Source organism: Emydura macquarii, unplaced genomic scaffold (assembly GCF_026122565.2).
Source record: "Emydura macquarii macquarii isolate MOO-44397 ecotype Brisbane River unplaced genomic scaffold, CSIRO-AGI_Emac_v2 contig_2834, whole genome shotgun sequence".
Classification (NCBI taxonomy): domain Eukaryota; kingdom Metazoa; phylum Chordata; order Testudines; family Chelidae; genus Emydura; species Emydura macquarii.
The window spans coordinates 4,636,624-4,658,227 of NW_027132971.1; the positions used below are offsets into that span (position 1 = coordinate 4,636,624).

General features: G+C 39.5%; 1 protein-coding gene across 3 annotated transcripts in view; it reads left to right on the plus strand.

Moving 5' to 3' along the window:
* The first annotated feature begins 5,333 nt into the window (after positions 1-5,333).
* IL15 (interleukin 15) overlaps positions 5,334-21,604 on the plus strand; it is a 62,885-nt gene continuing 46,614 nt past the window's right edge. Inside the window, exons 1-3 of one of the 3 annotated variants that reach the window (XM_067568018.1) lie at positions 5,334-6,078; positions 9,222-9,316; positions 16,816-16,951. In XM_067568018.1, coding sequence (XP_067424119.1) covers positions 16,883-16,951 — 69 coding nt within the window. In that variant the 5' untranslated portion in view covers positions 5,334-6,078; positions 9,222-9,316; positions 16,816-16,882. Of the gene's footprint in view, positions 6,079-9,221; positions 9,317-16,580; positions 16,721-16,815; positions 16,952-21,604 lie in introns of those variants that run through there. The other 2 variants (XM_067568017.1, XM_067568016.1) reach the window with 2 other exon arrangements.

Here is a 21,604-nt window from a genome sequence, read left to right on the forward strand (position 1 = left end):
GAAAGAGTGGACTCCGCAGAGCTGATGTTCTCTTTCCTTCATAGCTAGGGGAAGGGAGTGTCCAGACAGAAATGAGGAACAGCTGTAATTTTGGCTTCTTCCACCCCAAGCAGCAGTCAGCAAAGCTGAGTCAGCACACAATCGAAAATGAACATCTATAGTTAGGGTTCTCAACTGCTCAGCTTTTTCCGTACTGCTAAATGGGGAAGGAGGACGATGTGTTTTGGCAAGGTATGGGGGGGGGAGGGGGAGGGTGTCTTGGAGTGTAAACAGTGGAGAACCTTGATGCTACTGGTATTGCTTTCTCCCAGAAGAAAGGGGGTGCCAGGGAGGAAATGGTGATTAAGTCACTGATCTGTTCCCGGATGGTGCAGCTATGCAATATCACTTACTATGGCCTGACCGTAACCTATGTCTAGCCTTTACTTGTATTATAGTATTCAAAATATTATATAAACAATGGCATTTAGTAATTGCCCAGAGCCAGTTATATCAGAATACAAAAAACAATCTATAAACACTGAATGGCTGTAGGACAGATTTGGATTTATATTATAACTTGCAATACATTTAAATGTATGGATTTACATTTATTGCAAATATATGTTTAGATGAAAATGTTTGTCCTATGAGAAAACTGGCTAACTCTCACTTTATAGTCTATATAGCATTTCATAGACTCTGTCGCCTCTCAGAATTAAACTATAATGAATCTTACATTGCAGACTCTTCAGATTGGTTATTAAAAACTTTTGGCATCTTAAAAATGCTATTTAATTGTCTAAACACATCTGGTGGGACATTCTGCCTTTCTGAAATGTGCATGATAGTCGTGGCATGTTGCCATTTATCTAACATTGCCATTAAACATGAGCTAGCTCTACTTGAGATAGATTGTTTTAACAAAAGGAAAATCGTCCATTGTCACAGGCTGAAGATATACGATTGCTAAATTGGTAGAGTTGTGGTAATGGGGAGGGAAATTAATGGATCATTTCTAAGGGAAATACTAATATGCACAAGAAAACAGGAACACGTTTTAAAGTGTGTGAGACTCAGTAAGTACTATACAAAAGTGCAAACTAAGGCCCTAATCCCGAAATTGGATTCACATAGGGGCCCCTTGAAGCCACACAGAGCCCTACTTCAATTAGGATTCTGTAATTAGGCACAATGGCCCTCTTAGGCAGACCCAATTGCAGTAGAACAACCTAGAAGTTTACTGTAAGATCTGCTCCTTGTTAAATCACATTACAGCAATCAGAAGATATTACCTCCTACTGTAATGAGGTACTTGTCACAATACAATAAAGCAGGGCTCTTTAGGCTCTGATTCTGCAAAAACTTACCCTTAGGCATGTGCTGAATTCTAGGTCTTCCCTGCAGGGTTCACTCAAATTACTTCTCTCAAGTTAGCCTAGTGAGTGGCCACACTGCAAAAGAACACTCAAGCTGCTGCGTCCACAGTGGCAGTACACACACTTGTGTGTGGCATTCAGACTTCTTAGTGCATCCATTGTTCTTCATGCTGCAGTAAACTTAGCCAGTCTATGAATTCTTTTCCGGTGAATTCTGGGAGAAGTCGTCTGTCTTTTCTGGACACATGGAGGTGAACAATGGGAAGGTATTGGAGGACTACTGGCACTCAAGTAGAGCTAGCCTCTTTCCAGATTGCAGACTGGCTTTGTCAGCAGCTGATGAGTTGTGCTCCCTTGAGCTATTACCTATGCCCCTCGATGGGCCAACCAACTTGAGTTAGAAGCACCACCACACTAGAGTTAAAGGATTTTGTGTGTGGGTGGGATTCAAGTTAGGGGAAAACTCAAATTATAACTTGAGTTAATTCTACAGTGAAGACAAGCCCGAAGTATTTATAGGAGATGGGGCAGTAGTTTTCCTCATTGAGCTGATAGCACTGGCTATAGTTAAGGGTGACCACCACTTGTCATTATTAAGACCCTGTTTTAGTTTCTTATAACTAGGGCTTCATATCTGTCACAGCATTTTGTATACAAAATCATGGTAAATTTAATAAAAGTCACAGGTTACTAAATTTACCATGACTGCTCCCTAATTTTTTATTAAAAAATGCCATGATAAATAAAATTCAATTATATCTCAGAGGCCAGCACCCTTCTCCTTCTCCTCCTCGCCTCTAGGGATGCAACAAAGGGGAGAGAGACAGAGAGCTCAGAACCTCCCCCTCTTGGCCAGCTCTTCCCTCTTGACCATGCCAGAGACAGAAGTGCCGGTGGCCGTATGGCTAGGGACCTGTCATCTGCAAGGAGGTAACGGAGTGGGTTCATACATCTCCATCCAACAGGCTGGTAGTACTTTTTTCTATTAGCAATGCCTTAGGGCCCAATCCTGCACCCATTATTCTGTGACAAAACTGGCCTGGACTTCATTGGAAATTAAGTGCAAATAAAAACTGATTTTTTCTTGTGGAGCCACAATTGCAAGAAAGGTGTTTCTTTAAAGTGGGGTGCTCAATGTTGTTATATGTCAGTAATCCCACTTTTATTTTAAAATTACATTATACCTATACTTTCACTTTAGTATACACACATTGTAAATTATTCACTCTCTTTATCACTGCATTTAAATTACTAAATTGTAATTTAGTTACTTATTAGTGAGAATAATTGTCAATATCTTCCCAAATACCCTGTGTCCACTAGAAATGAGACTTGCATAAATTAGAAAGGAATATTTTGCTGGTAATCAACATCCCAGAATAATGTATACTATAAATAAGCACCTTGCCATGGTTAGTAATGTTAGGTGGCTGTAAAGTGCCCTTTGTGTAATTAGGAAGCACATTTTTATATAATTAAGAAAATAGATGAGAAATGTTGAGGAAATGCAGGTGGTATTGCAGGCACACTGTAGCATAATATTATCTGACACCTGCATAATTTTTACATACTAAAATTTATTTTAGGTATGGTTTTATAATGAAACTGGAAAGTATGCATTAACCTGTTAAATGCTAGAGATACAGATGTCTTAAGAGCAGCCAGAGGAAGCATGTTAAAGCAGGTCAAAAATAGGAGGGGGGAAAAAACCCCACCCACTCACATCAACATTTTAAAGTGTTTCCATTTCTCAGGATTTGAAATGGAATTTGTCACTTTTTGAATTTTTGTGGAAATATTTTTTGCCTTCTTTCTTCCCCTCCCCCTTGCCACTGAGTATAATAAAATTAATAATGCCCAATACTAGTTTTTTCCCCCCTTTTTTAAAATTCTGTAACTTTTTCATAGTTGAGGAAGTTTTAAAAAAATTAGTCTACAGAGGGGCAAAAAGTAAAATGGGCAATAAAGAAAAATGAAAAAGTGAAAAAACCCACCTCTCTAAATATCATTCACTCTATTGCATTCAGTGACAAACAGGAAAAAGAGGAGGGAATCTATTCTTCAAATATCAAAATATTTGGGCTTGACAAAAAACAGAACATAATGAAATCCCAAAAGCTTGAAACGTGTTGATTGGGGGAGGGGGGGGGGGGGGGGAAAGCCATTTTTTTAAATCAGAAGACGGTTTTGAATGAAAAATTATCAGTTTAAACTTGTGCTTAGGCAAGTGTTGATTTCACACACAGAAAAAAAAAATAGAGGAAATATTGCTCGTGACTCCTGCCAGGGAGTCTAATTTTCACTTGCACTTTTACCCTGACAGCTGGAATTCCTGTGGCAATCGCCTGCCTTAGAATTCCTGCTCTCAGCTTTTCTTTGCTCACTGCTCTTCAGTGAGAGGGGGTAGTAGGTCCCAGGTCTACACTACTCTTGTGGCGGGAAGACTGGTGCTCAACACAAAGCACCAATCAGTTGCTCGTCACAAACCCTATTGCTCACCTGCCCAGCTTCCACCTGCCACACTGAAAATGGGCCCTTCTTAACAGATTCTCAACTGGGTAAGGCCTATGTGCAGCCAACTAGAACCATTGGAATCTTCGAGACAATCCATGCTGGAGCTGTAATGTGGATGAGACGATACACGTGGTCAAGGAATGCCTGCCCACCAACCAAATTCAGCAGCAGGCTCTGAGAGCTCCACTTGGCCACAAAGAATGCGATTGCTTGGCTTGGCAAATACACAAATGCTAAATAAATACTGCTCTTTACAAAGTGACATTTGAGCCTCTGAACTGAAACAGACCAGAGCACGAGCCCCATAAAGCTTTCTTTCTGGAGAAACCAAAATACTACTTACACAGTCTGCAGAGGGCAGGCATGAGTTTCCACAGGGAGGATGAGATATGGGTTCTGCTCTTAGGTGTTATACTGATCGGTGGTAATATATTTCTGTAGTTCAGAACCATTATTAATGACCAACATCTTATATCCCTACTCTGGGAACCAGGCAATTACCATTCCCTAAATATTATAAACAGAGTACCTGAGAGACTGCCCAAGGTCATTCCAGGCACAGATGGGAGAAGACCCCCAGCTCTCTAATGTGACAGAGCCAACTCTGCTTTATCACTCTGCCTTTTAAAACGAATGTGTCAAAATTATATATGCTTGGCTATCCTGTCTGAAACCCACTGCTCTCACCTATAGCCAAGAGCCTGCTTCTTAAGCTAATAATAAGAACCCAGGTATCCAGACCAGGGCCCAAGCATAATTTTTTCAGGCCCAGTACAAATTTGTAACACGGGCCCCCTCCCACACACATACCACAATCCCTCATCCCATACATTCAATCTCATGAACCATGACAAGTTTTTTTCTCATGTAATGGGGGCTGCAGCCTTGGTCAGGCCCCCTAGGGCCTCCAGATCCCAGTAAAGTGTACCCCTTTAACTCCCCCATGTGGAGGCCCTGATCCAGACAGCCAACATTCCATGACCACCAAAGCTTGGGTCCCATTCTAATGATTCTCCCTCTACACTGAGGATAACTACCTACTTCTGCTATATACCAGTTACTCCTTCAGCTTAAGTGGAAGAGGTAAAGCTGAAGTTCTCCGTACAAACCATGCAGGAAAAATGGTAAGCAAGGGCCATGCTAGGGCATATACACAATTTGACAGAATTAAGATTATGCAGATAGGCTATGCCATAATTATGGTTAACTCCTGACCACTTGACTTTGCAACCTTAATGGTTTTGCTGTAGACTTTTGTAAGTAAATTAATAAATACAGCCTCCCCTTTCCTCCTTAAAATTGCACTTATGGGTGACACCTGCAAGCCTCAGAGCAGCCAATGAATTACAGAGTCTTTCTTCTGGAGGTCTCCAGTTGAAACCTACCCTTGCTCAGTAGGGATTACTGTTGCCCTGGAGCTAAACACAGGACTTTACTCACCACAGCTGTGACGTCTAAGGACTTCGGTGAACATTAGCTCTCTGCACATTTGAAAGCTGAAAGGCCTGGTTACACCCACGTTGTTTGCCAATGAGCTCGTACACATAGCTGCACAGAACTTGCCACCTGTACCTTAGCGGGGAGGGCAGCGGGCACCACCTCTCTGGCGTCTCAGGAGGTTCCCTCTTTGCTCAGCCACCCCCTCTCCCCTGCGGGATCACTCTTTCCTCCACTGCCCTGACTGAGGGCTACTTGGCCAGAACTCCTCCTGGGTGGGGCGGGACGAGACTGAAACAAACCACCGCGGCGGGGGATTCCTAGGAGCCCTGGCTGCAGAGCTCGAGCTGGGGGAGGGACACGCCTTGGCTGTGCAGGGGGGAGGGAACTCCGTGTAGACGGGCGGGTGACACCTTTTCCTTCCCCTTTATGGATTGATAGGCAGCTAGGCGTAGAGCAGTGAAAAGTGGCCTGTGAAGCTCCCAGCCTTCCTGCTAGATTGCAGGTGTCTTCCCCCCTTCGTTTCTCTCTTCTTTGCAAACCTGAAAGTTTGACAGTGGCGTGGAAGGAAGAGTTTCCTGCAAGGGGTCCCGGCCAGCTTCAGTCTCTTGCTCTGCCTCCCTGAGAAAGCGCTGCTGAGGCTTAAAGAGCCTTTTGCGTTTCTTTAACAAGCGAAAGTAAAAGAGCACGGGGGGCGGGATGTGAGTTTGCTGCAGTGCTGTCAACTCTCCACTGATGCTGCCTGTGCTCTTCTGCAGCGTTCCCAGACGTGAGTATTTTACAAACTTTAACAACATCCATTGGGCTTCCTTGTTTTCGTGTTAGTGTCTCTTTATTTGACTGAAAGAAGAAATGTTTCAATAACGGTGTAGTTGTAATCTAATCAATTAAAACAATCGTGTTGCATCCTACCTTTGCCTCTGATTGCCCCACCAGTATTTTGTCATTTTTCAGTCACCTTTTCCTATTAAAAACCCCTCTCTCTTGCTGCTTACCCAAACAGGGAAAACAAACTGTTGTCAGTGATTGTAACTATACAGAAAAGAGTGCAAAATACACAAAGTGAGGGGAAGAAAAGATTTTTTTTTCAGAATATTCTTAGGTGATTTTTTTAAAAAAATGGATGTATCTCTTTAAATCAAGGTCTTGAAATAACAGTTTAATGAGAAGATGTAGTTAAACATCAAGATGCATTATAAGGTATGCCCCTGCAACCTAGATGAAGTCCCACTGAAGTAAAGGGTGCTGGGATCTGCATGCTAGCAGATCCCTATGTAGGACTGAGCTCTTAGATGGCCAATATGCAACTGCATTCTGCCCCTTAAAAATTACTGTTGTACTTTCCATATAAAGCATAGGTCACCTTGTTTATGCCTGCAAAATTACCCAGATAAAATCCACAAAAGCAAGAAAATTCACCATATTGTGCCCAGGCAGTGTCTTTATGAGGGGATCTGTTCCTCTGTGTCCAGCATGTATACCTATGACTGGTTCTTTAAAGATATATTCCAATATGAATTATAATGTCAAATGTAGTGGAACATATGCTAGTAGTTCCGTGTTATAATAATCAGTTTGTGTTATGTGAATATCTGTCAAATGGTCAGCAATGTAGTAGCAGTCCCTTTAGCCATTATTTACAAGTTTCCCTGTGTTTACATTTATCCTTTTATTTGGCTCATGCTGGACAGGTGAAATAAATACAAAATGGATCCCTTTTCATCCTGTCCTAAAATAAGGAGTCACTCAATACTTCAGTGCAATTAGGATTTAATATAAGGAAATATTCCTTACACAACAATAAAGTTGATCCATGGAATTCATTCTCTTGGGAGGTTATTGAGACAAATGTTTTGGCTAGATCTTAAAATCTTTGGGGTAACTATAGGACTGTTAATGACATTTTAACTATGCAATCTAAAATAATAAAGGTAAGCAAATGTTATGCTTCATGGTATAAACTGATAGCTTGTTGGGATTCGGATGGGATTTCCTGTGATCTACACTGCGCAACCGATGAGGTGCGTTCTGAAGTTCGCTAGCTTTGCGCTGAAGTATTGGCCATAAAATTATCTGACTTGAAGTAGCAGTGTACTGTAAATAAACTGCTATTTTGAGAGGTCCCCTCCCTCTTCTATTGGCAGTTGGCTGGCTTTGTGAGAAGATATGCAAACTAATCTTGAAGTTGTTCCGCAATTAATTTTATGCCAAACTTTAGAACTCATCCCCCCCATCTAAAACTGTTATAAGCCTACAATTTGTTCTGTAAGGGTCTACTGCTTCCCTCTACTACATAGTGTGAGAATGAAAACATGGAAAAGGAAGTAGGAGTTTCTGTTGAACAGAAACGTGGCTATGCCACAGCATTTCCTTCTTCTCAGTTGCAGCAATCTCTAGTGCTTCCATGCTTATAATTCAGCTCCATGCAACCTGGGTATTGTGCTTGGGTGGAGGGGAGGAGGAGAGCAAAGGAACAGGGTGTCCTATTGAACTGCTGTTGCAAAATGCATCTAAATTACTGCTTCCCAGATACACTGTGTAGGGAATGTGGATGTTCAGATTACAAGAGGCCAATAAGTGGCAAGGCAGATCATGTTGTTGTGGCCTCAAGAATATGGAGAGACAAGAAGCAGAGTGCATGCAGGCATCAAGACCCCTGTTTCTTATGCTCTTTCAGTCACAAGCACTCATGGCTTTATCATTTATTTTTACTATTCTGGGGCCAGCATGAGCTGAAATAATAGTAAGGCAGTGGACCTAGAGTTAGAGGTCTTAACAAGAGGGGCTTTCTGCATGTTTGTTAACACAACATGGAAGATATTGACCTACGAGATGTCATTAGTCATATAGAGCATTCGTTATAACACATGAATATTTTTCAGTTGTACTTTTCAAATCAGTAATTCTCAAATCTGCTGCTGACATGTTTGAGGTAATCATTTCAGTCTTCCTATCAATTCTGGCTAAGGCTTACTGCCTCTGTTTTTGACATCCGTGAATAGTTTCATTTGTTATGGAGGAACATATGCTTTTGTTCTCTGAAATCTCCTAAACTCAGCAGGCTTATTGGAGAAATTAGGAAGGCAGCCATAGGGCCTGGGCCTGGATCCAACTCTGATGAGTTTTAAATAAGACTCATTACGAATGACCACTTTTCCTGCCAGGCATATAGATGGAGTCATCATATCAAGTGCCAGTTTCTCTAAACTATGGCTCAGTTAACAAAGAACAACCAAATATACGACTGGATAGAAAAACAAGAAGCAGAACCAGCCAACCATATATATATTTAGCTCTGCACACTAAAACATCCTTGTTTGTATGAATTAGCATAACATTATTTTCCTTCTTTTGTATTAGTGTAATTTGCAATGACATCGTACTTGGTCTCTGTAGACACTGCCATCAGAATTTTATTTGTTGTTAAATTAAGCCTTTTTGCCATCAGCTGTTTCATGTCTGGTCTATTCTTGTGAGCAGGCAGTCTGCTGAAAAATTCACAAGAGAAGAGCAGAATCTTTTTTTTTAAAATAAACAAATAATACCTTCATTATTTTACAGAGTAAACAAACAGGTACCCTCCCAGTAGTGTCAACCTCAAAAGTAAAAAAATCATGAGCAAGATCTCCCTAAAATCAAGATACATATTTTTTTATGTTGTGTTTTGCTCTGTCTTGATTTTTCAGCTCCTCCGTCCCATCCCCATTGTGTGAATGTGACAATTAGCGTTGCCAATGATCCCAAATTTATGAAGGTGATTTTGGCCCCTGCTGTAGGAGACCTCACCCTCACATCTGCCTTGTCACCTCATCTGTGCCCCTCCTGCAGCTTCTAAGAAGCTTCCTCACACTCTCTCAGGCCTGGGATAAGCTGCAGAGGGCTCCATCTTCTCCCTCTTCTGTCCCTTCCCAGGTCTGGTGTTGCAAAGGAGGAAGAGAGGAGGACCAGCAGAGGAACTGCCCCATTGATCACAAAAGAAGATGGGGGGAGCAATGTCATCCTCAGCTGTTGGGTTTTTTATGCTCCCTCTTTTCCCCCTCCCCTCCTGTGAAAATGGTGGTGTGGTGGAGAGTTCTTCTTGCTTCCTGCAGCAGCCCTGGTTTAGCCACTCTTCCCCATGAGGCAGGACAGTGGGGAAAGCAGCCCATCAGAGGGGGTTTTCCCCAAGACTGAGCTGAAATTCATGGGAGAGCTGGAGCTTCTTGCGTCATTGCTAGATTGACTCTGGCCTCAGCCAAAATCATAAGAGTTGGCAACCCTGCGAAGCATTTATACCCTGCACTATTTATATTCAAGCAAAGAATTATATATAATACAAGGAAAGCACCCCTTTAGACAGCATGGAGGACAGGATTGTGGGGTTTTTAAAAAATTAATGTGAGATGAGGCGTGCCTTAAATTTTTGGTAGAAATGTCTTTCCTGTGTAATAGGCCCCAAATCAGCAGACACTTAAGCATGTACATACCTATAAACATGGGACTAGTCCATAAGGTCAGTAGGACTACTCATGCTTAAAGTTTAGCATGTGTTTTCAGGACCGGCACTTTAATTTGGAAACAGTGCCCCACATGAATCAGCAGCTCCTCTCTTTCCTGCCTTGGGCTGGGCTTTCTTGCTGGACCTGCAGTTCATTTCTCTCCCTTTCTGCCTCCTACTCTCTCTCTGGACAGGATTAACTGCTGTTTCTTCTCTCTGAGCAACACATGGATTTCCTAAATCGGATGGCCGCACCAATAAAGACATGGTTAGCAGACACAGGGCACTCTCTTCCTGTATTACAAAATGTGAAAATGAAGAGGTCAGCTTATTTTCAGCAATATTAAGGAAAGAATGGCTGCTCAAATTAGATGTTAAACTGATTGCTGAATGAAAATTTTCTAAGCTTTTATATGACATACAATTCTAAAAGGTCAGCCAGATGTGGTCTTATACAAAAGGGACTATTTAATCACATTCTTACTCCAGCTAAGTCACTGGTTGACATTAAGCATAGACTCATACTTCTAGAAAATATTAGTTTTTTGGCAGTCAAACATCTGTAAGGAACATGGCCCTGGAGAGTTAAAAAATCTAGGAAATTTTATAGAATTTGACTTTTCACGAGAATAGATGTTTAAGTGTGAGGGAAAGTTGAACTCAGATATGAGCCTTTCATTACAGAGAAAATGTGCACTAATTTATTCTAAAGTCTCAAACAATGCATTTTATTAATAAAATTGGCTGTGCAGCCTCCTTTGTAGTATTAAATTTTACCCTGAAATTTAAGGTTGGTCAAATGTTGTGTCTACTGACTTTGATAAGGTGAATGTTCCTCTAGCATAGATAATGCTGTTTTTAAAGGGACAGTGCTGGACAATTTATTCAAAAGTTCAGTTGGCTAATGCCAAGGCAAGAGACCTATCTGAATTAGTGATGAGGGTGAAAACACTAGCTGTCAAGAACAAGAAAAAATGGATTGGTTGGGAGGGAGGATAGTCTGGGCAGTGCTATGAATATAAACATGCTTATCTTTTCTGAGAGGAAGAGTGTTTGGAGAAGGGGTACATTGAGGAGGTACTGTGTGAAGGGTGTAGGAGGAACACAAGATGTTTAAGTGGATCCCAAATCTCAGGCTCTGTACCTGAGAGAACACTGCTTGCCTCTCACTAGGCCCAAACATCTTGGTTCCCTTTCGCCTTTGAGGAGGTAGGAATTAACTTGAGAAACAGATGCCACACTCAGATGTAAACCAACACTTATCTGGGCAGACACAAAAACAGTTAGTTCAAGGGACTGTTCAGGGGGCCCCCTCATGGGGAGCCACACATCTCTTAACCACAGCAATAGTATGATGTTGCTCAGTCAACAACACACAAGCACAGATTTATACCCTAACTCTATTAACAGCAATCCCCACGTCCTGGCGCCAGTCTTACTCCCAAAACAGGGTACTTTCTGCCCCTTTTGGTGTGTGGTTGGAGCCGTGAGTCCCAGTCTCTGCTGTGTTTAGAGATGTACATTTTCCAAAAACCTTGACGGCATGGGGGAAAAAAACATTTTCTGAATTTTTTTTTTTTTCCCCCAGAAAAAAATCAGAAATTTTGGGGAAAATTGAAATATCTACAATAGGTACTTGCTTATCTAAATTAAACTGTATGTACTTCTTTAAGAATGAGATGTATTATGTATAATTTAGTTAACACATAGAAAGTACTGCTAGGTATATTTATGAAATAAATATAAATTCTTTACTTTTGAATAATGACAAATATATCTAGTATTAGAGATGGAGCCGCGTACTAAGGTACTTAAATTTTTTTTTTTTTTTTTTTTTTTTTTTTTGGTCTTTTGATGTATCTCTAAATAGGAAAAAATGTTGAAAATAGAAAGCATCAATATTGTCAACTTATAAACAAAATTGAAGATCATATCTGTAGAGCTCAGAAATAGTATGTAAATAGAGATCTGATGTTCTAATGCGGCTTCAAAAGAAACTCATGTCTCTACAGAAAAAGCTCGGAAAATGAACATCCTTATACACATTCATTATAATGTAGTTAACACAGCACAACAGTAAGGACCAACAGTAAATTTGGGTATATATCCAAACTTTAAACACCAGACTCTTGAATAGTGCATTATCATTATATATAGAGTAAATGTCATAATTATAGGCAAAGGAAGCCATCCTGTAAGTATAGAAGTATAATATAATTTAAACAGCTTAATTACTAATATAATCTTGGAAATGCTAGCGTAGCTCAAGTTTTGCCTTGTGACTTCTCCCATCAGAATCTGTGTCTGAAAGATCCATAACTTCTGATGCTGGACTTTTCATTAAACTGAAGATTTGCACAAATTGAAATAAGTTTCTCACCTATTTCACATTAGCTGTTTCTTGACTGTGAGTGTATATTTCCAAATATTAACCAGTTTCTTGCACATGCTGTAGAAGATGGAAGAATCTAAAGCAAAGAAGAAGCAAGAGGAGTCAGAGATTGTTTGTACAAAGGCCTTGCCTCTGTGTTGTAGGACCAGTATGCTTGGTAGATTCCCAGATTGCATTCTTTGACCAAATACCTGAAGAGATTCTGCAACATTTGAAACGTACTTTTCCAACATCTGGTCCTAAGTGTGTTGCTTGTTTAAGAATACAGTCAAATGCTGTAACACTTCTATCATCACTAACATTACAACCTTTGATCTGAGAAGTTTCCACAGCATGTATTGGTTTGCAAGAAAATTCTTCCTGTCTGAAATTAAGTTCTACACTTTTACTTCTTCCTGACTTGTGAGTGGAGATGCACTTAAATTCTCAAAAACAGTTAACTTTATCTTTGCCACAAGTTGTGAAATGTCTGACAAAATTGATCTAATTTAGATATAGTGATTGCAGAAGCAATCGGCTGTAGACTCTTGTTCAGAGAGTTCTGCAGGTGAACTCAGAAGATAATCTTCATCAAGTATAGTGTGTCATACCCTTTAAACCACTTCAAGATTTTCAGTTATCACTGTTTCTTGAAAAGATTCCTGGTTTTTAATACGTTTTAAAATGTCATCACCACATTTCCCCATCCTGTTTTGCTAGAAAGTTAATCAGTGTTACCATTTTATTCTCATTATGCTTTTCGTCTTGCTGCTTCTTAAAGATTGCAGCTACAATATGAGTAGTTTTAGTCATATAGTAAGGATATCATTTCATTATTCCTTCATCCAAGACTTAAAGTGAATTTTAACCTAAAACTAGTGAAAATCCATCACTTCAGCAAAGCAGGACTGTCTGCTGATCATCTAGGCAAAGTAGGTGTGTCTGTGCAAATATGGTCTGATTCAGGGGTCTTTTCCCCCAGATCATCAATAGATGGCAGAGGAAAGCTCATTCAAACTAGTTTACACTACATTTAGTGAAAGCCATCTGCTAAAATCTCAGTCTTCTGGTCATTAAGTAAAGTGCAATGTAAAATCAGGGGGATGAGAGGATAAAGCTTAAGAGTTTTGTGTGTGTGTGTGTGTGTGTGTGTGTGTGTGTTTTAACTAAGAAGTTGATGAAAAGCAACAATATTTGGAAGTCAGTCATTTGCCAGCAGGAGAGGTACTGTATAATTAAACTGTCATCCTTTCTGATCGGTTATTACCAGCGGATAATTATAAGATATGTGCGTCATTGCCAATCATTGTATGTCATGCTACAACAGATGAGATGTTTTCAATGGCAGCATAGAGTGATCACTTAGAGATTGTTACCTTTATGTGCCTTATAAATCACAATCTACAGTGTAGTAGTTTAATGGCTATCTATGACAATGCTGGAAAATTGTTTAGTGATAAATGGCTGATTTTTTTTTTTCCAGTGAAGAATGCTTTTTAAAAGACCGCATTGTAAAAATACCTATAGAATGGCAGAAAAAGCTGGCTTATACATTTCTTTAATAATGTATTTTAATTCTTTATTTTCTATACAAAGATGCTTACATTAAAAAAAAATGGGACTGGTGTTTACCATTACAAATATTTTTCTAGATTCATTTTTAGGCATCATATCTGAAGTGAGGTTGGTGTTTGCAGTCCATTTTTGAGCATCATAAACAAACATAAATGGCACTAACGTCCTCTCTTTGTGGCAGTCTCAGCAGAGAAGCCAAGAACTGAGTAAGCACGGCAATTCTGTCTCTTACAGGTTTCTCTTGGGCTAGATTTGAGGCACATAGATGGAGCCAGTATGGGGAAGATTGCACAGCTGCTGCCCATTCTGTGCCTGCTGGAGAAAGAACTTCAGTCTGTGGTGCTGTCAAGGCAATGCTTTCAACAAGCTATACGTTTGCAAACACAAAATATGATGAGATAGGTGAAGAGTTTGCGGGTATTTCTGAAAGCAACACACCAGTGGAAGAGTAGTTTTGCGCGAGGGAATAATGACAATGTCCCAGGGCCTTGTTCTACATGTGTTTTGTATCTCAAATAATGAGTCATATTAATTGGCCTATTCTCCATTTAATGTGAAGAGAAAGTAGCCATGAGCTCAATAAGCTGGTAGCTGCTTGAAGCGTGAGAACTGGTTTTATACCCTTGGCTCATGCACCAGGGTTGGCTGCATGTCTCTCCCTTAGGAGCCACAATGAATTTTTCTCTTTCTTGGAAGGAGCAATAGGCGCTAGAGATCTTCTCTTCCCTCCCTCAGGAAGAGGTTTCAAGAGCTGGAAATCCTTGTTCTCTAGGAATCTGAAGGCTGCATCTGGTTGCTGCCCTCTATCAGACCTCAGCCTGCTTGGCTCGGTGTTTTAAAAAATAAATAAATAAAAGTGAAATAATCCATTGAAGAAAAAGGGTAACCTTTAAAAAGGAAATCCAGTTTTTTGAGCAGTGATAATATGGCATATATAAGGAAAAAAGGAGGTCAAAAGAAGTGTTGTGACAGCTAAAAATTTGGCCTGTGATGAACTATATAACTGACTAGGAGGGTATGAGGGAGAAAAGACCTTGTACAACTTGCTAAGGGAAGAGAGAAAATGATGTAGGATGTGAATGAGTTTGCATATATGAGACATGAACATAATATATTGCAAATGAACGGTGACTCAACCAACTAAGTCTGGAGTGATTATTTGAATGAGTGAGGAGAATGCAAAGGAGGAATTAAGAACATGTAAGATGAACTGGTGCATGATAGATTGCATACAGGAAGAAGAGGTTGTAGAGGCACTTAGGAAAATGGAAAAGGAGAAAGCACCTGGGCGTGATGAAGTACCAGTGGAATTGTTGAAATCATTGGGAAAGGAAGGTGTCAAGTATTTTACAAGTCTCTTCAGCGATATTCTTAAAAAAGAAAATGCCATATGAATGTTGTAAAAGCTTTGTGGTTACTATTTTTAAACATAAAGAAGATATTACAAAGTGTGCTAATTATTTCCCAATTAAGCTGACATCACACACTATGAAAGTATGGGAGATGATTACTAAAAAGCATCTGCAGGGAACAGTTGAAATTTGGAAGGGTCAGAATGGATTTATGCTGGGAAGGAGTGCATTTGATGCCATATTTGCTCTATGAATCTTCATGGAGAAGTTCAGAGAAAAGAGACAGCAACTGGGTATTGTCTTTGTACACTCCCAAGTCCACAATCACATACCAGGAAAATTAGTTTGATGGAGTTTTGCAACGGAGAGATGTGCCAAAAACATATGACCATCTTATCCAGGTTATGTACAATGGAGTATCTATCAGAGTCAAAACCAAATGGGTCTACAGCCTCTTTTGTTTGCGGTTGTCATGGACGTAATAAGTGAGAATATCCTAAGGGTAATACGTTGGAATATGCTATTCACTCGTGATTTAATGATATGTGTGGAGGATTGTGAGACTCTGCAAGCCAACTCTGAACAGTGGCAACACAGTTTTGAGTAGATGGGACTTAGAGTGAATGCTGAGAAGATTGAGGCTTTGATAACTTGAGGGAGGAGGACCATAAAAGATATTACAGACAGAGAACATAGAAGAGAGAGAGAATTTAAATACCTATGACTAATGGTTACTGACAACGGTACCTTACTGAGTGATGGCTGGCATCATACCAAAGCTGCTTGGTGCAAATGGCAGGAGTTGATCTCCAATTAATTCTCTGTGATTAAAAAAAATTCCAAAGTTAAAAGGTAGAGTGTGTAAAACTGTATTTCGACCCATCCTAATGTATGGAACAGAGACTTGGCCAACCAGAAGAAAAGATACATGTACTGGATATCAGTGGACCATAGAGAGACCAATTTGCATGACAGCTAGTTGTACAGTCATGAGTTTTGGGGAATTTTATAGCCTTTTTCCGACCCTGAATAGAGAAATGGCAAGAAAGGAGAAGTGCTCTCATGCTTATAAACTCTTCTGCTCCAGTTCCCGAAAGCCTGATCTCCCTTCTCCTCCTATCCCATCCAGCTTGCCTCTGTGCCCAGCCTTCCTCCCCCTGCCAGTTCTTGTCTCATTCTCCCTACCCATACCTGCTTGCTATGTGATGAAAATTACTTAATTTACTCTGTTTTTGGCTTCTTTCATAAAATAGTGAGTAGAACAAGAATTTTCCTACATTTGCACTGTACATATCTGTGTAGGGGGCAAGTGTGTGTCTGTGTGTGTGTATGCATGCACAAAAAGCAAAATTTCAGTATTGTTAGGGCAACACTCCTGACACTACATCAAGCATGGAACTCTGTTGATATTAATGGTACTTGTACTGCTCTTTTTCTAGTTAGCTTCAGACTCGTAACTGTCATTATCAATTGCAAAAAGTGACTCGTCCAAAACAACCCTTTCCAGAAAAAACAAAACATAATGCAGCATTCAAAGATGACAGAAGCAAGATGGGTCTATGGCACTTAACAGATCAGTGCAACCTTTTAAAAATCCATGTCTTGCAAAGATAAATTACAAAATATCAGCAACTTGGTATGTGCTGAATGCCTCTAATAGTTCTAATGTTCTGAATGCCTTTTAGCCCAGCATTAAACTTATTGTTTTTTGTTTTTTCCCCCCAACTCTAGGTCCTCAAAATAACTTTTCTGATATAGCTATTCTGCTTCTGATCTGAGTGATGTCCCAGCAGGCACCATGCTGGTGATGGCATGGCCACCATGGAACTCTGTTGGAGCATGGAACTGGCATGGAACAGGAAATCAGGTAAGTCTCATTTGTTACATTTAATGAAGTTTTAACCATATTTTATATTCCAAATGATATAAAATAATAAGGATAAATAATTCAGCAATTCCAACCCTACACTTATCTGATACTGTAAGTTCAAAACTTTAAATTATCCCTGTTTTTTTAGATGAGAAAATTGGTTCTCTTGTGTCTTTTCATTCCCTATTACCCGTTTTTACCAGAATGATTCCAAGAATGCTGAAGGTTCTTAGTTTATTTAATTTTTATTAAAATTCTTTATTTAGCACAGCAATGTCTAGTATCATTTCATTCTTGCCCAGGCTAAGTTTGAGCTAGCTGCTCTTCATTTAGAAACTCTTGTAGGCATTGTGACATCTGTGTGATGGCATTGGTTGAATAAAGAAGATGTATACAAAAGGTATTTTTGGTAGTGAAATCCTTAGGATCTTACAACCTCTGCAAGTGGTGTCCCATAGATAGTGAAGATGAAGTGGGAAAGGATATATCACTGTAGGGCTCCTTGACTGAGGGTTTTTGGGGAAGAGGAGCAATTGCCCTTTCCACCTGTGGTCCTGCTGCAGAGGAATGACTGAATGGTTGAAGCCATTCCTCCAGCTATGGGTTAGCAGTACTAGTTGGTTTACTGTGTTGAAAGCTGTGAACAGGCCACTTGTTGTTCCATCCATTGACACGAGAAGGTAATCTTTAAATTTATAGCTCTATGCTGTGTCCTGGCCTGAAGTCCAATTTCAAGGTATTTTAACAGATACCACAGGTTACTGGAGCATGACCATCACCAGTGTCTCAGTGATTTTGTCTACAAGTGAGAGGGTAAAGATGTCTTCTGCATTACCCATTGGCTTTTGGAGAATCAGGAAAGCTCTTGTATATTTTATAGATTTATGTTATCACAGGACCTAATTTTCTATTCTTGTTTTTACGAGCCAGGAGAAGCATGGATGTGTTTCACAAGTGGTGGCTCAAATATTCACAAGGGTTTATAGAATTTTATTGTGTGTGAGGGTGCCATACTCTTGTGGCGTGGTTAATGTCTTCTGCTGTGGATTAGGATTTACTGCCTCTGAGCATTTCTCCCTTATACAATTGATCTTTTTTGCAAAGGATGAGAGCTCTTCTCAGTGTTTGGTACTTGGTTTAGGTGTTTGGATTATGCAGTTAGGTTTGATTAGCTGGTTTACTATGCAGAAGATCCATAATGGACACAATTTTGCTGCTTTCAGAGCGGTCCAGCAGAAGCATCTCTTTCCTTCCATTATTGTTGCAGAATAGTCCTTTAAGAAGTTTTTGCGATATTAGTGGCTGGATTTGGAGTTGTTTTGCACAACGAGCCTGTTTGATATTTCTGCAGATTGCGTTCTTGAATTTGTTTTCAAATTATCTGAGCTGTTTTAAGGCCTTGAACATAAATGAAACTCTTAAAATGATCCCAAACCTTAGATTATGGTTTAAACTGGAAAAAAATTGTGGATCCAACAAGGGTGTTTAGGGTTTCTTCAGCTTTGTAGTTGCACAATATGTTGTTCAAGTACAGATGTACTCACTTAGTTCAATATTTCAAGCTAAGTGAGTACTTGTATACTTGCATAATGTATTGTGCAACTAAAAGCTGAAGAAACCCTAAACATCTCTGTTAGCCTTGTTAGCAAATTAAAGGTTGAGGGGTTTTGTTTGTTTTTTGTGGTGTTGTAAGGCGTTTATATCCATAAGCAGAACATGACTAAAATGCTTTGTAAAATATTTAAGACTCTCACCAGGAAATAATATTTTACCAACTTTTAACAAATCATCCTGCAAGTCACTAGCCAGAAGATATGTTCTACTCCATACCAGTGCTCGAAACATACACCGGGCTTTGGGGTACATAGGAAATTTCAGCCTCCAGGAAGTTTCAGACATGGCAGTTTTGAGAGGTAAAACAAGCACCAGCACAAAGACATCAGAGTTAACATCAGACAGTTAATGCCTCTCTTGGGACAAATCCAGCCCGCTCTTCTATTGTTGCAGTGGAACTCCCTTCAGCAGAGCTAGTGTAGTTCAAATGAGCAGGTGAGGCATGAGTTGCTAAACCTGCACACACACACCTATGCATGGAGCCCAGCACGTTACTATGCAGTCAGGATCTGAGAGAAGGCTGACTGATCCACCCCGCTTCCTTATTTATTTTGGAGAGAAGGCTGCATGGGGAACCTTAATTCTAGCATTTCCTAACTTTTGAGTGCTTCACTCTGCAACCTCACTAATGTTCTTTTGTTTTTGAAAGAATTTCCTATAATTTTTGAAGAATGCTAGGAATTTCCCCCCAAAGATAGCTACATTTCAATGGTGAGATGATTTCGATATCTGCTACCTCCCTCTAAGAGGTATCGTGGAATATAATTAAAGGTTATAAAATTCTTCCACAGCCTTTTTGACTAAAGTTACTAAATAAATGTAAAATAATATATTTAATAGACTGTCTCTTTGAACCTGCATGTCTGATCTTTTTGTTTCTCACAGAAAGAGACTTTCTTCCATTATCCTTTCTCACATAGTTAAAGATAATGTTCCCCTTCTGTTTCTACCCTTGCTGGTTCTAGAATTTTCTGACATACTGTAGATGATTTTAAACCTTCCAAGAGAGAACTTTTTGGTGTTACTGAATAGTTACAATTTTAAAGCTGTCTGAAATAAATACTGTGAACTCCAATTTGCATTATGACATTAATGCAATCAAAAGGGAGATGACCAAAATATATATATGGAAATTAATATGACCATATTAATCCTCAACAGTACTTTCCACCTCATTTACAGTCATCTGCTGCTAAGTTGTCATCTTAATTTGATTGCTGTGGACTAACATTTTTTGTATAATTCCCTACTTATTTCTTGATTTACAATAAGTAGTTCAGATTGACCTATACCAGGAAAATCAGTAATATTATTGGACTCTATTACCACATTAACGAAAAGTCAACTGTGCCCTTCCTTTCCTAACCATCACTCCTCTGTCCCTTCCTGTACAAATACTACATGATCACAGTTAAGGAGGAAATGGTTAGTGTAAATTCAGAGCTTGTTTTGGCCCCATGACAATTCAACATAAAGGGTTTGATAAATAACAAGTGAGGAATGCAGAAGACTGCCAATTTTTATATTGATGAGATATGTTTGATATAAAGCCTGGATAGGTTAGTCTTCTTTACCTAGCTAAAAGGGGAAAGCTGCTGGGTATTGTAGGCTCTGTTCTATGGAGAGGAGAGTGGAATTGTTACTGCTTTGGAACTGGGAGAGCTGTTAAATGATCTCCAGATTCTCAGGGAAGTTATGACCTCAGGTTATTTCTTAACAGTTCTTTATGGGAGGGAAAAGTTAGTGAATTGTTTCCCATGTTGCCTGCCTTAGAAGATACTCAACTGTAGGAGCCCTAAAAGCTTGACAAAACTTATCATACATTTATCCAGAAAAGAGAACGTACTGCTAGAGATTAGCAAACAAGATTAAAATATTTACATGTTCTACTTTTAAAAACAAATATGGCTAGCTGATAGTAAATGAGTAATAGTGTTCTGCCCTGGTGGTTTTGTAACGTAATGTGCGTACTTAAGATGATGTAAGGAAGAGAGGATTAATTACAAGAAAGTTCCGTGTTTCAAACAGTTTATTAAAAAGTGAATTGCAACATTGGATTTGCAGAAATCTTGTAACAGTGAGGACATACATATTAATCCTATATAACGCTCTTCTGTATGCCATTTGAGCAATCTCTTCTTCTTCTTCTTCTTCTAGTATTTACATAAAATACACTTCATCACTTGCTAGAAATGATTGATCATTCACAAGATATATACTCAGCTTTTCTGCAGCCTGGAATTTGTTTAAATGAACTGGTGTCTCGTGCCCTTTAGGGATTTGCACCCATCGGAGAAATTTGAACATACAGTTTTGCACACATTCATGCTATAATTGCATATCCCCACAGTTGTTCTCACTATTGCAGATGTTTTTCTTCTGTGCGCTTATTTGGTGTGATTTCTTTAAATAGTCTGGACCCTGGCACTGCTGAGAGAGTGCTTATCTACGTAAGGGAATAACTGCTACATATTAGATCCTGCATTAAATGGAGAATGAGATAAAGGGCTGTGTCTGGCTGCTGTCAGATATCAGAATGTCTGGTTGTGAGTTACTGGTTCTTTTTTCTCTCATTTAAAATATTAAGTCCATTTAAAAATAGATATACAGTTCTAACACAGCCACTATAGGCATTATTCCCTGGACAAATATATTCATAGATAGATCACTATTAGCTAATCCTGCAAATCATCCAAACAAAACAGACAACAATATTTGAAATACATTTTCCCTTTAAAGATGAAGGGTGGAATTTTCAAAAGCACTTAAGTGACAAGTCCTGTAGAAAATCACCCAGAATCTTTACAAAGCAGTCTAACAAATAGTATTGTCATGTTTTATATTACAGTTTTATATTATTTGTATTGTGGTAGGGCTTATGGGCTGCAGAGATGAGGGCTCAATTGTACTAACACACAACAGAAAGATGCTCCCTGCCCCCCAAAAGTTTATTACTTTCACATTTTAATTCCACTCCCTGAATATAATCTATAAATACCATCAACTTTTTAAAAAACAATGGTTTGAAAATATCTC